The sequence below is a fragment of the Python bivittatus genome, unplaced genomic scaffold (assembly GCF_059951505.1).
Source record: "Python bivittatus isolate LINGU-HERP-01145 unplaced genomic scaffold, Pbiv_v1 ctg000320_np1212, whole genome shotgun sequence".
Classification (NCBI taxonomy): Eukaryota; Metazoa; Chordata; class Lepidosauria; order Squamata; family Pythonidae; genus Python; species Python bivittatus.
This window is the reverse complement of record NW_028277052.1, coordinates 5,163,029-5,178,376: the sequence shown is the minus strand read 5'-3', so window position 1 is coordinate 5,178,376 and position 15,348 is coordinate 5,163,029. Positions and strand designations below refer to the sequence as shown.

The 15,348-nt window shown below is 39.6% G+C and overlaps 1 protein-coding gene across 15 annotated transcripts in view; it reads right to left on the bottom strand.

Moving 5' to 3' along the window:
• GRAMD1B (GRAM domain containing 1B) overlaps window positions 1–15,348 on the bottom strand; it is a 146,483-nt gene that overhangs the window by 18,248 nt on the left and 112,887 nt on the right. For 14 of the 15 annotated variants that reach the window (XM_088139008.1, XM_088139004.1, XM_088139006.1 and 11 more), the window contains 5 exons: window positions 14,543–14,563; window positions 5,950–6,034; window positions 1,624–1,727; window positions 1,411–1,506; window positions 385–465 (listed from right to left, as the gene is read on the bottom strand). In XM_088139008.1, coding sequence (XP_087995134.1) covers window positions 385–465; window positions 1,411–1,506; window positions 1,624–1,727; window positions 5,950–6,034; window positions 14,543–14,563 — 387 coding nt within the window. Of the gene's footprint in view, window positions 1–384; window positions 466–1,410; window positions 1,507–1,623; window positions 1,728–5,949; window positions 6,035–6,668; window positions 13,585–14,542; window positions 14,564–15,348 lie in introns of those variants that run through there. The other variant, XM_025175008.2, reaches the window with a different exon arrangement.

Genomic DNA, 15,348 nt, shown 5'->3' with positions numbered 1-15,348 from the left:
GAAGCTGCTTTACCCCACCATTTTCATAGCCCCAAAATGCTGTGGTTCTAAGGTGCCAAGAGGTATCTGCAGCATACTGCTTCCTGGCATAATTTTATTCTTAAATTTAAGGAAAATCTAAGAGAAGAAAAAGTAAAGTCAGGTGGGGAAGGGAGTTGGACACACACAGCAAAGTTTTAGTGGGCACACTGACGTCCCAGGCTCAGTGTGTTTCCTGTCCTGACTTAAAACGTGTAAACAATGTTATATAAATGTTTGGGTTGCTCTGAGAACATACTCTGTTCCTCTACCATATGGGGAACTCAAGTTTGTTTATTTTTGGCACTGCTTTTAATTCATCCCTATCCTATCCCACCTCCCACAATAAGCCTTCATACTTCGTACCTTATCAAGGAGAGCATTCTGCCAGAGGCGGAACATCATCATATACGTCCTATCCCGGGCACCAAAGGAAGTGAAAAAGTGCTGTGAAAAGCAGAGATTTGGGGGTGAGAGCAGGGATCAAGATTGCATTCAACTACATTAGCAAAGAGAAAGAGAACCAGTGTACACAATATGGAAGTTGAGACGCTCTGCCGTAGCAAAACAGTAAATAATTTACACTGGGCCGCTTTATTACATTATCTCCTTTAATTCATTTCCTAGCAGCTGGGTGGTCTGCAGAACAGAAAGTTTGCTCCAAAGTGGTTCAAAGCTAAACATTTTTCCAGCACTCAGCCAACAATCATGTCATGCTTGCACAGAGTACAACTGATGCCCAGATTCTATTAACCTTCTCCAGGTCATTATTATTCATGGATTCAGTCCAATTAGTGTATTATGGAGCACTTTAAGGAGATTTCCCAACCAAAGAGACAAACTCAACAATCTAAATTTCCAAAAAAAGATGGGATCAAGTGAGGGTGTATAAGCCTTGGAAGACAGACAAATGTACAGCACCTTCCCACACAGTCTGCTCAGAAATAAGGCAACCCACAATCGCAGCCTGGTCCTTTCTCTCAAAGAGGAATTAGGATCTAGGTGATATAAAGGCTCTGTGGGAAGGAGATAAGCAGAACTCTTCAGGGTAGAGACGTGTTCTGCTGGCCTCGCACAGAAAGTGCCCTGATTTTGCCACCAGTAAACAAGTTTTGCAAGGTTTTGCACTGTCCCTAAACTTTGGAAAAACTTGTTAAACTGGTGGTAGCCATGAGGCAAAAGAAAGTCCTACCACAGGAATTTTAAGCCATTTTCAGCTCTTCAAAAACCCCGCATGCTTCTTGACAAACTGATTTTTGAGCCACTTGACTATAAGAATTTAATGCAGCATCAGTCCTCTCACAGATTCCCTCCTCTCTCAACTCCCAGACCTGTCCTGCAGAGAAGTCTTCTGCTCTTGCCACTGTCCAATAGGAAGATAGTAGAACGTACCTTTTCAGTGTCTGTGCAAACTTGGATAGCATTAGGAATGAGCCGTGCAGTTTTTTCCTTGGTCATGGTGCAGATGTCCTTCAAACGGACGGTCAACTGTACCAACAAATAACGGGTCAGATCAATAATGGGAAACCAGGAGGGTAAATGCAACGTTTCAGGATGATCCATGCCAGAGAAAGTCAGTGGGGTGGGGTGGGAAAGAAAACTCACCAATGTTTCCCAGCGGAAGATGTTGCTGTAGAAACATATCCAATTTTCAGAGAGGTAGAGTCGACCTTGCAAGAGAATATCTCTTTGAAGTGCACAAGAGTAATCTGTAGGAAAGCCAGAGGGAGTGACAGTTTGCAGCAAAAATGATAAATATTTATAAAGAAACTAAAAATAACCCAGGTGCTGCTGTTGTACATGGTAGAAAGTAAACACAGCCCTGTTGGGTTGCTTGCAGTCTAAATAATGACAGCAGAAAAACAAATTTGGGTGGGGCAGGGGAGATAAATAAATGGAGAAGAAAAGCAGTTATGATATTTTGGCAGCAGAAATTATTTAAGCATCTTTCAGACAGGGGCCAGTTATAAAGATAATGGACGGACTATACATTAGACCAGTAAAAATAATATCATATAAGCATCAGTGATGTTCTTTTTCACTGCCAATTAGTCTTGCAAATATGTTATGAACGGGCTGTCAAACCATGAGGATAGGGTGGAATGAATTTTTCCGGTGTATTTTTCTATAGTAACAAGAATAACAAGGTCAACTAGAAGGTAGCTATTTTTTGGGGAAAAAAAAACTGGCTAAAGGAAGACCAAATAAATAAAAAATAAAAATAGATGGGTGCTCACAGATGTCTCTGCTAGTGGTACAACCGATCTTTTCGTGACCATGACTGATTCCAACCAGCGCTCCCAACTCGTCCGGCATTTTAAATCTTTTTATGAGCTCCTTTTAGCTTACAAAGGAAATGAATCATTCATACGACAGAGTTTGTGCTTTGTCAAGGTATGTTCAAAGTCTGCCCTGAAGATTCCACAAACTTACTCACTCTCTCCACGCTTAAAAGATATATTTAATCCGAATTCTTTCAGCAAAGGTAACACAAGAGCAGCAAGTAAACGTTTTCTCTCGCTGAGCTGTGTCTTCATGCCTCCTATCATATTAAGTACATTCAGTGGTAGGATACCCACGGAGAGGAATTTATACATTTACAGTTTTCCCAACTGTTCGATGTTAATAGAATAATATGACTTGCAAAAAAGAAAGCACCCAGATTATGCAGGCCAAAGTAAAAAAACATAAAATAAAAAAGCTGCTTTCTATTTTCATTCCTGGGCATGTAAGAATAATATTGAGATAACAAATATAAAATATTTAGAGCCGGTTTGGTCTAGTGGTGAAGGCACCAGGCTAGAAACCGGGAGACAGTGAGTTCCCACCTTAGGCATGAAAGCCGGCTGGGTGACTTTGGGCCAGTCCCTCTCTCTCAGCACAACCCACCTCACAGAGTTGTTGTTATGGAGAAAATAGGAAGAGGAAGGCGTATTAAGTACCTTTGCCACCTTGAGTTATTTATAAAAATAATTTTAAAAGGTGGGATAAAAAGATCTAAAAAAAAAATAAACACAACCCTGATAGCTACCAGCAAATAAAACCTTATTTTCCACAAGTGTGGCTACTTCTATTAGTTTTTGCTTTTGTTCTTATACCTTGGAGAAAACCATATACATAGTATTCGGATGACTTCAACGTACAGAATAACGTAGAAAATAAATGAAAATGAAGCAGACGTAAACCAATGCAAGGGGATTAAAAAATCCGTTCATTCACCTCAGGACCCAAACTTTTGCTGCATGATGGTCTGACTTGCCAATTATTGGAGAGGTAATTGAACATGTATTAACTATGAAAAAACCAAAGTGTGGGGTTTTGTAAGACAGATAACTACGTGATGGCCTCTTGCTTTGGTGGATATGAGCTCCTTCTGTAAAATGATTTCTGGACATTCACAGTAACCAAAACTGAATATGTCTATAATGTTATCCTTCATTTCTTCCTTAGTTCATGCCTAAACAAGGAAAACCTGGTTATCCCAAATTCCACATTTTGTGAAATCCCAGTAAGTAATGTTTCCCTTGATTAGTTTCAAATAACCTTCTTTGTCGCCTTCCAAAAGGCACGATGAGGAAAGACTCTGACTTGAGTTTCTCCGAAGTGCATCGCCTGGAGGTCGGCATACATTTTTGGCTCAGATTACAACCAATCCAGCTATTATCTTCTTTGCGTAATTAACCATATTTTATTCACTTTTGTACTGAAGGAAAGAAAGCTCTTCTTCAAATACGATATTTAGGGCAGGGGCCTACATATGTAACTCTCACGTAACTGGAATTTCAGATGTTTTACCATTTCTGTTCACTGCCGCCTCTGTTTGGATTTTTGATACGCAGGAGCAAATGCCTTTATCTGAATTTTCTTACAGAGGACAAATTAAAGAAGAGGGTGATGGAGTGTTTACTTGATACGTTAATGCAAAGCCAACGATGCCTATATCCTAACCAACTAATACATTTTATCCTAATCAATTAATAATTTAATTAAATTAATAATAGTTCCAATGTGAACTTATTGACTGAAATAACAGACTGAGACTCCTATTAGAGAAAACGTTATTTTAGCTAAGGCAAACACACTGGTACCCAGAATGACATTGCTCAAAACTTCCTACTCCACACTGTTTACCTTGCTGTTTTTTTCTTCTTGGAGAATCTGATTAATAAACGTTAATGCGCTGATAGTATAAGCAACACTTTATCACTCTATCTTATATATAATCTATCAACCCATATAACTTTCCTCTTAAATAACAATATATTGTTATTAATATATTGTTATTAAGTAAGAAGACCCTAAAGTAGGATATGCCTCTACCATCCACAGATCTTTGCTGTTTCCTCTTCCAGGAGAAATGTTGTTCCAAGCTAGTTCCTGAAGTAGGTGGATGAACAGACGGGATGGAACAAAACCTGACCTGCTCCTGGGATCAGCTTTATTTGATGTTTTTAAACTATCTTAATTCAAGCTAAAAGCCAAACTCCATGTTTTTCACACTTGTGCATCCATAACTTCTAAAAACAAGAGGTGTGGGAGGGGAGGCCTAATCTATATTGTTACCGCCATTGGAGAGAGAAGGGTGACCAGAACTGGCTGCAGAAATCCAGATGGCATTAGAGGTCAGCAAAGAAATGCAGAAAACTCATTTTTCGCTGACTTCCAGTCATGGTGTAGATTTTGGCAGCCAAGGTACTGCAGAAGAGAGCAGTAAAGATGCCCTAAAGAATCAAATGTTTGCTGTTAATTGTTAACGGATTAAATGGAGTTTCATTAGGTTTAGCCCTTAAAGTAGTCATAGATAAAAAGAAACATTACTTTTGTTTGCTTGGAAAGGGGATACGGCATATTTTACTACAGTCTGTTAACTAGTTATCCTTGACTGACATCAAGTTGGTTTACATATAACTTTCTTTTCCTTGCTGTTGGAAGTAAAGTTCCTCCTTGGATGTGGAGTCCAGTAAACCATGTCTTTAAAAAGACACAGAACATATAATGTGGTATCAGACTTTGAGCTGATTAGGTGATAAGAGTAACAATCATTACAGTACAAGTCACTCACATCTCTGATTTTAACAGTTCAGAGGCCAAATTTTCCTTAAATATCAAAAATATTTTTTCTGGAATGTTTTACAGCTTGAAAATACTAACATATTTTCATACTAACATAACTGACGGATTATAATATCTCTTGGCTGCTATTTGTATTTAATTTCTTTTTGTATTGTGTTTTAACTGGTTTTATGATCGTTCGCCGCCCAGAGTCACTGTTTAAGACGGGCAGCTATACAAATCAAATAAACAAACAAACAAATAAATATTACTCACATAATTGTAGAGGCAACTGGATTGTTATATTATTTCAGCCTCTTTTTTTGTAAAATGTGTAAGGCAGCAAAACCTCAGATTTTCAAACAAAGCAATGTTTTAAAAAGCTTTTATTATTAGGTATGTTTGCCGCAAAGAAAGGAAGGAAGGAAGGAAGGAAGGAAGGAAGGAAGGAAGGAAGGAAGGAAGGAAGGAGAGAGAGAGAGAGAGAGAGAGAGAGAGAGAGAAGGCAGGTTTAAAAAAAGCTTTTCAACCTTTTTTTGCTAATTAAAATGATCAATAATGGCCCTTCTCATCATTTATATAGGGAGAGAACAAGTAAAATTCTGTACAAAAGGAGCTACTCAGAATCAGGAGGGTTGAGGGAATACAACAGAAGCTTTGTTTTCAAAAGAGATGGATTCAAACTCTCCATTATTTGATGGACTGAATCCAGAAACCCAACCAAACTGATTGATACCTTTTATACACCTATGCGAGACAGGTAGAGTTATAGGAGCTTTCTTTCTGGGCAAAGAACAATTCTTTTTCCAACCTAATCAGATGGGGCTGGTTTTTGTGATCCTGGAAAACCTTTGCTGTCACAGGTTTGGAAAGTCTTACCAACTATGAGGCGCTCTGTGTCCGGAAGCTGTTTGAAAAGTTTCCTGAAATCTTCGTTCCGTTGCTTGTAGGTTGGACTCAACACCTGCCGAGAATGGAAGGCTCGTTAGAAAGAAATGGAGGTAAGGAAGATCAGAGAAACAGACTGGGAGAAGATATCTGTTCTCTCTCTGCAAAGTCTCCCCTTAGATGAGCTCAACTCCTGAGAGAGAGACTGATTTCCAACTAAGCAAGAAAAAACAGAAGGGATTATTTCACTAGAGATACTGCAAGTAGTTTGGAAGAAGGGTAGGAGACTGGGGGGGGGGGGATATATATATATGTATATATCATATATACATACATACATACATACATACATATATATATATGAAAGCCAGGCAGAAAGATCATCCATTCCATCTAAATGATTGAAGTCTTAACACCAAACAGCGGAGAAGATACTATCTGCACCAAAAAATTACTGAACATTTTTATTAAAGAAAATCTTGTTTTGAGAGTTGCATCATCATCATCATCATCGTCATCATCACCACCACCACCACCACCACTATTCCTCCTTCATATTAACCAGGAGTAAAGCAGTAAGTAAGTAAGTAAAGCAGGATTGAACTGGCGTAATCTTCTGCATGTCAGTAGTAAGCGGCTTCTAAGCAAGAGGTGGGAAAGTACCACATAAGCGTTTTTAGGAGGCATGGTTTTGACAGGACACCACTCACAGCTGGAATTTCATCCCAAGCTGAACCATTATAACCTTCGGAGAAATCATGCAGCCATTCCAAGTGACACAGCAGACTGTTGTCCTCCAACTCTAAGAAAAGGCTCCAAAGAATCCCACATTCTGATAGAACATCCATAATGTTGCAGCAGCGTCTTCTGTTCTTAGTCTTTACTGGCACACAGATGCAAGGGACAAAGCGCCTTTTACTTCCACAAGTATCACCAAAATGAGAAACCGCAGTGGGTACTTGCTTTGAGGGCACTAGACTAATTTTCCCCACCCACTCATATATGGTTCTGGAGACCCAAAGGCATAGGGAAAGCAATCCACCTCCCCAGGACAATTTAAGAGGACCAAGTTCATTCACAACAAGTCCATTCACAGGAGATTAGTTGCTCAGCTCTCTTGTCTCACTGCAGCTCTGCAGAGGTGCCTCAAGCTGGAGGAATTCCAGCATTTCTGCTCTCTGAAAAAAGATGTCCAGGCTCAACCTGCAGGCTCTTAACGGGATCATACTTCTACTCCTAAATGTTGCCCATGTTGAATCTTTGCCACTGTCTAAATTGTAACAGGAAAGCAGTAATGAAATTCGTAGCAAGCCGACAGCACTTCAGATGTTCATTCCAAGAGTCAGTCTTGCAGAGCCTTCTCAAGTTTAGGACTTATCTCTGGAGCAGCAAATATTCCTTCTGGTTCTAGTCCTTCCCTGTTAGTCCAGGATGAGCACAACAGTAATTTTTGAACTCAGTCCAGTCACCACCGGGGACTTTCCTTGCTTCCTCTCTTCTCTGAAGAGACAGCTTTGCTCTTTTGTTAATTTTTCTTCTTCTTGTGTAAGGAGTGGGTGGGGAAAAGACAACAAAATGCCTTGTACATGCTTTACATTTCAGGCTCTGGGTGATTCTGTTGGCCAATGCCCTGAAGTAACCCAGCCTTGGCCCTCCCATCCAGCAGATGTTTCCTGTAACACAAAGTTGCTCCGTGGAGTTTGTTTTGAGGGGTGGAGAGGAGACGACACCAGAGACAGCCAATCTGTAAGCATGAAATTCCAAACCCTCCCTTCATTGGTGACTTTTTTGACTTAATGTGCTCGCTTCACACTAATCTTCAATAACAGGCTTCATGTGTTAAAGAACAAACGAAAGTCTCTTTATCTCACCTCCACAATCCACCTTCTATTTAAATCAAGAACTTTGGGGAACTTGCTTGATTTCTTCAGAGTTTCTCCCTCCTTCTCTATTTCAACAATCACATTCTCAGCTTTTTCAGGTCTGTCAAATTAAGCTAAGTTTTAACTTGAATGACTCATTAAAAGAGGTAAGTTAGGGTTTGAAAGAGGAACTGTTATGTAAATTATTGTGATCCCCAAAACCAGAGAGTGAAGAGCTCTATGAAGAAGCTCTATGTAAACAATGAATAAATCAGTCTTAAGCCATTCTGATGTCTTTCCAATGTTTCAGATGACAACTCCCATCTTCCATAACGATTAGCCTTTCTTTTGCTTTAAGCCGCTAAATAAGTCCAGGAAACTTTCGTGGAATGGAAAAGGGTACTTATTAATAAATGTTCTTGATCTGTTACATAAGGACAGAGATGATTTGAAACCCAAGTAGAGGGTGGGTGGTAGGTTTAACCTTGCAGAACCAAGCAACGAGGACCACTGGCAGTGACTGAAAAAAGTCGCTATATACAGAGCAAGAAATAGTGGTGGACAGAAAATAAGGCGGCAAGATGCTAGTAAGTACTGACAAGGGCTAAGGAGGTCTGGAAAGGGCAACATAAATTATTATTATGGTTGGTTGCATAGTCAGACAGATGTTTAGACAGGATCTGGCATTTTTGTCCACCTATCGGGTTCTTCCCAAGGGCCTGGGATAGGCAGATGTTGTTTGATGGTGTTAAAGGTATTGTCGCAGGATGGAAGCTGTTCCAAATAATGCTGCCTTTTGCTATTGACTGGGGGTGATTTTGTCAATGCTGACAGTGTTCAAGTGGTGCTCCAGATGTTTAAGGACTGCACCCAAGGCACCTATTACTATTGGTACTATTATTATCATTATTGTACAAGGCAAATACTGTGCCACTCATCACTCTTCCAAGTCTGATTATATTACTGAAATCAAGATGAATCTAAATGATCCAAAATGATGAATGATTTGGCAATATGAAAGAATAGCTGCCATAATGCATTGTGTGTTGAATGGTCTTCAGCAACTTTTCAATATTACGATGAGTTCAAAATATCGGGATTTTGGTTGCCAAAATGAAGCTAGTGACTTCCAGAAGGTTTTCTTGTTTGTGGCACCCCATTCATGAAATTCTTCTCTTAGGGAACTCTGCCTTTTGAGGTCCACAAGGATATTCTAATTCTCCTAGGTGTGTAACAATTTTCCCCTTTTCTTTAGTTATGTTTTGGTATACTGTGCTAAAAGTTGTGCTGAAGGGCAATATGCACTTCTATTGAACATAAGAATAAATTCATCAGATTGTTGTAAATGAACTAAGGAGAGTTACATGCAGTAGTTTTTTGCCCTGCCAATGTTACTTAAAGAGAGAGAGAGAGAGAGAGAGACTGAGACTAGATCTGAGCACAGTTCCCCCAAAATGGATGGATGAATGAATGAATGGCCAACATCTGTCTTTGAATGTGTATGTCTTCAAGCAGTGATAATTTGTATTTTCTGGCATTCATCCTGAAATGCAGATTAATAACCATTCAGGATGAGCATCTGTTGAGTTTGTTGGATTGTTTTCAATACTTTTACTATTTTATTCTGAAGCGTCTACTCCATTTCTTTTTTCTTTCTCATGTCGCCATTTACAGTATTCTCATGCCACAATTTATTTATTCAACATTTATTCATTTATTTAGACTTAGAAGATGTTGGCTAAGTTGTTTTGTTTGCCCAAACATTACTGATACAACTTTGGGCACAAAAAACACAACCCCAGGGTACAGTCTTGCATGAACTCAAATACAGGCAATATATTTATTTCAGTTGAAGAAAACAATCATGGGGTCAAGAAAAACCACATGGAGAGGAACTTTTCCTGGAGAAACCAAACTGGAACTCATTGGGGGGGAACGCCACCTGTTCAGAAGGCTTTAATTCCCATTTTTGCACTGGGCAGAAGGTTAAACTGGATGGCTTCAGTAGCCACCCCCTGTCCCCCCGATCTACAATCCTACAACTCAGAAGTTGGGTCTGTTTCTTTACCAAGTTACCGTTTCTTTGCTTCAACATTACATGCTTCCACGGTGTCTCTGAGGGATTCCAAGGTGATGCACAGCCTTGCATCATTCATTTTAAGAGATCTGAACTTTACATGCTGGCCTACGCCCATGCCCACTTCCATTAAAAAACAACCCAGTCAGAGGTATTAGGTTTAAAGGTTTAAAACACCTTTAAAAATAAATAATTTTTTTTTTAAAGGTTATTTGCCCTTGCAGTTTGGGGTGGAGGGTAGAATCAATTTCATGGTTTGTTTAGGGATCTCTAACTGCCAGTAGCAATCTTGGGCCACCACTGGGCACAACCAGAGTGGTTACACATGCTAGGTGCAACACTTCAGAAAATAATGGAGCCTTTTCAGTGCTGATTTGATTGATTTCTCCTCCTCTCTGAAGGATGGATGGATGGATGGATAGATGGAGGAAAATCTTAAAGAGAGATCAGGAAGACCTTTATCTCTCTTCCTACCCATTCTCTGAAGCAGAAGGAGTAGCCCTTAGTGAAGCAGGGAAAGGGGTAAACATTAACTCTACTGCAAACACAAGGAGCTGGGACAGTCTGGCACAGGAAGAGGAGGAAGCAAATGACTGGGTGGTGGTGAGGTGGATGACGCAGCAGAACACAACTCAATGGCTCTGTCTCATGGCTTGGTTTTCTTCTTTAAAGCAAGACATTTTTGGTCAAAAAAACCCAGCTGAACATGGTGGAAGAAAATCGGAGAGGGCTTGGGACAGAAGCAGGGGCAGATGGGGATCCACACAAGCCAAAAAGAAGCATGAGAAGGGATGGAGGGTCATCAGATTCAAGAGCTGCTGCTCATAAAGGGTATAACGGTTAGAACATGAGATGGTGGGGTGGGGAAGCTACCATGTCTATCCCAAGAGGACTAGAAGAAAAGACAGACACCAAGGAGGGAAGAGGAGACCTTCCATGGTTGTGATTGCTGTAATGTAGCTCAGCTAAGAAAAATCTATTTACGAGTGCAAAACACACACAATTATCACCTGTAGCTTTCTTTTATTTGCACTGATCCAAAGGCCTCTGTAACAGGTATCAACAGATCAAGAGCCAGCCAATAATATTGGTTTCTGGAACACATTCCATCAGCAATATAGTCATGGTTTAGGAGAGATATACAGGCAGAGGGTCTCCCTGTATTTCATCCCAGCTGAAGAATGCATTAGCCTGAGATAGGCCCTAGTATCAAAGCTTTTCCAAATAGGCCCAAATATTAAAGTTTTTTTTTTTTTAATGTAATACTTTAAAAATGAGAACAAGTCACATTAAGTCTTTGAGTCCTTTCTGAAGAGGTAAGTAGCAGAATAAATGCACTTTAAATTAATCCCCAAATAGTAATATTTCCTGCAGAAAATATAACTTAAACCCGAACTAGCCTCTGCTCTTTGCTTTAATGTTAGGGCCTATCACAGGTTAATGCATCAGCTGGGATGAAATACAGGGAGACCCTCTGCCTGTATATTTCTCCTAAACAAATGATTCAAAATATGAACTTGCTGTATAGTAGATTGTCACCTGGCACAGCAAATCCTCATGGGGAGTGGGATGTGGCAAATAAAGAGCAGCCAGGAAGCTGAGAAAATCATGCCTCTTAATAATCAAGGCTAACCCCTCAAATCAAGTTAAATGGTCAAAACATTCACAATAACGTAGTCTAGGAAGCTGGGCAGATAGCGCTCGGACAGACACAAGATTCTACTGATGAAAGCCTACGGGGGAGATTTGCTTTCACCCTGGAAGAGAAAACAAAAGGTGGGAAGATGGAATGAACTTTGGGTGTCAGAAAGTTCACCAGAAACACAGGACAAGAGGGATTAGTAAATGGGGGCATCACAACAGTAAGGAAGGCTGGTAGGAGAAAACGTACAAGAATAGGGCTGGTGTCACCATCCCTTTTGCCACCAGAGGCCTTTTAAGAAGTTACAAGGTCTGAGTTCATTCTAAGGCAGAAGTACTACAGCTTTGCGCATAACTGCTTATTAGTAATAAGAGGCCCCACACAATCGGCGGGAATATCAGTTGAGGTTCTTTTGGTTTTCCTCAGAAGCTAAGTGTACAGTTGTTCCTCAAATCTGTGCAGTTTCCTAAGCATTTTCATGTTTCATTTCAGTCAATTAGAAGCATGAAACAGAACCAGGCAGCCTCTTAGGACTCAATCATGCAATAAAGAGTTGAATTTTGAAAGCTTGCATTTAGAAGAAAACCAGCCCTATTCTACCAGCGCTGTTTTTATCTGGTGTGAATGACCGGGAGAACTAGGAAAAATAATCCAGAAGTAGAGCAGTCATTGCTTACTCTTCGGATGTGTTGTCTTTCATGCTGAAGATACATGGAGGAGAAACAAGATGATAGAAATAAAACAAGGACAGAGCAGGCGCAACTTGCTTTACATGCATGTACGAAATACAAAACCCACCCCCAGAATGTTAGCCACACCATCATGTAGTCTTTGAAAAGAATTGCAACTTTTTGCTTTAGCCAACAACCTCTTAATACTTCCAAACTTCACACCGTTGTTTTGTCCTTGTTGGAAGATGTTCTGGGGGACTATCGATGAAAAGATACTGGAGGAAAACAGCAATGCCTTATTGGCTGGCTACACTGATGTTTTGAAAAGGAAATGCCCATTGGAGTCTCCTTTATAACTGTCAATCATGAATAATCTCATATTATACAGTCACTCATATTGTATAAACACCATTAATTAGTAACAAAGTGAATGGCTATCACTACAAGCCAACTGGGGCAATTTCAACATTGTAATTACCATTCTTACTAGAGGTTAAGAGGCTGGACAAGGAGTGGGGAAATCTGAGTAACCGTTCTGCCTTAGGCACAGAAGCCAACTGGATCACCTTTGGCCAGTTACAAACCATATCTGAAAATGTTGCCAAGAAACCTGCACAAACTTGTCCATGTAGTTGTCAAGAGTCACATCTTACTTGAAGGCAAAAATGTCAACTATACCTAAAAAGCATACCTGTACATACTGCGCACACACACTATACAGAGAGAGAGAGAGAAAGAACATTCCTTCGCTATGCCAATATTACTCTGAATTTTTCCATGCCTTCGAGTTACTTTCCTCCAAATCTTTAACTTTATAGAAGGGAAAGATACTTTAAGTCATAGTTACAGTAAATTTACTGATTTTTTTTTCAAATTCAAGTAAAGCTGATGATCATGGTCTGTTTTAAAAAATATTAATTAAGTACAAGCCAAATAATCGGACTGAACAAAGAACTAAAGATGGAGAGAAAGTGGTCAGTTTCCCAAAGAAATTATATTAAAGAAATTATATTAGAAGGCCAATTGTTGGCATCAAGACTGGCAACAGAAGAGTGTAGCAAACATAATCAGCTTGGCCTACGTACAAAGGGCAGGCATCAGTAATATATTTCTTTGCTTTTCAAGGCATATATAAGCTAGAAAACATGCCAAATGGAAAGCAAAAAAGAGTCTCTCCTTAAGGGGAATTCGTCCAGCGTGGGATTAATTCACCACCCAGGAAAGCAGATGTAAGCATGCAAAATGCAGAGAGCTTATTTCAATTTAACAAAGTGAAGCACAAACGAGCTCTTTGTGTTTGCGCACAGCCTCTTTGCAGTGGGAACTGTCAGCTAATCTGAACATCATTCCCTGTTTTGTACAAACTATGATTGATAGCTTCAGAAGAGGCCAAGTCATTACACTGAAATTAAAATATGGAAACTTATGGGTTCAAGATGTAAGGAAGCAGCAGCACATGTGGGGGGGGAAAGCTTGCTGTTGTCTTGGCTAAAATGCATGCAGTGAAAAACAACCAGAAAGAAGCTTCTTGTATTTAGATCCAGGATTCTCCAGGTTTTTTTCTCCAGGAAAAGAACCCAACCAGGCCCCCAAAACACTTTCTATTTATGAAAAAGAAAGTCAATCCATCAACAATTCCTAAATATCACACCCTTGAGTGTGGGAAACAGAAAATCCAGGAAAAAGGAAAGAGCGTGTTAAAAGCTGCATAGAATAGAACACACCATTCTCCCCTGAACATAACAACATATTTTGTCTCTGATTTCCTGTCTATTTGGGCTAGACAGAATTTGCCATTTTCTAAGGATCTAGCAAAAAATCGGGAAGAGTCTGGTGGCCCCTTTTCTGCCTAGCAAATTCCGACTAGCTCATTTTATTAACAGTTTTATTAGGTTTTTGTAAGCTACAGCTCCCTTCATCAGATGCATGATGAATCACAAAAGCTTACGTCTTGAATAAAATTTGCTAGTTGGAAAAAAGACCACCTGACTCCTTTTGATATTTTGCCACCACAGACTAACACTCCTACTAAGGATCTAGCAGTAGTCATAATGGGCTTTCTATACAGAAGAATATCCATGACTTAATACACAGTTCTTGTAAATAAAAACCCAATATCCCTGACCACTCCAAAATCTATACTCATTTCACATCCTTCTTTTAATACTGAACAGTGAAATTGCAAAAGCTACGACTGATTTTACTAGTCTGCACTAACAGAAATGCCTAGCATGTGATGGGGTGTTATAATGCAACAAATATCCTCCCAGCCATCTGATCTTCCCTTCATGCAAGCATCAAGAATTCTTTTTTAAAAAGCTGAAATACTTACATTGTACCAACTCTGGCTTTTCTGTAAAGAGAAAATAAAAATAATAAACAAAAAAGAAGCCGTTAGTATGGAGGTTCCAGGACTAGGCAAAGGAAGAAGAACACACACATACACGCACATACAAACCCAACTTTGGAAATTGGGTTGTGCCAATTGTTGGCTAGCATCACTGAAACCAGAGAGGATGAAGAAATAAAATGGAATTTCACTGGTTCTAGAACAGACCTGCAGGCTTTTATCACAACTAGTTGGCCAAATTAGAACATTGACTGTAACCAGCAAATGACACCAAGACCTCACTCAGGACCATCATTTGTACAGGTAGTCCCCAGCTTAAGTAATAAGTTCCGTTCCCAAGATCTGTCCTTAAGTCTAATTTGTATGTAAGCCGGAATAGTATTATCGTATAATACTGTATAAATAGTATTGTGTAATGAACTCCAACCATTGTGTATTTAACTCAAATCATTGTGTATTTAACTCAAATCATTGTGTATTTAACTCGAATCATTGTGTATTTAACTCGAATTTTGCTACAATAGGCTCCATTCTTAACTATGGGTCATCTGTAACCCGGGCATTCTTAACCCGGGGACTACCTGCACTCATAATTTCTTTCTAATCTGGGAAACCCAAGCATTGACCAACTGGCATTCTTCTTTGAATTTTTATATCAATATGAAATATACAATGGCAGGGACATAACTCATGGCCAAAACCATGCATTTCAAAGCTAGAACATGTGGCCTCCATTGCAAAACTAGATGTTCAAACAGATGTGTTGTGCAGATTTGTGCACATTCTAC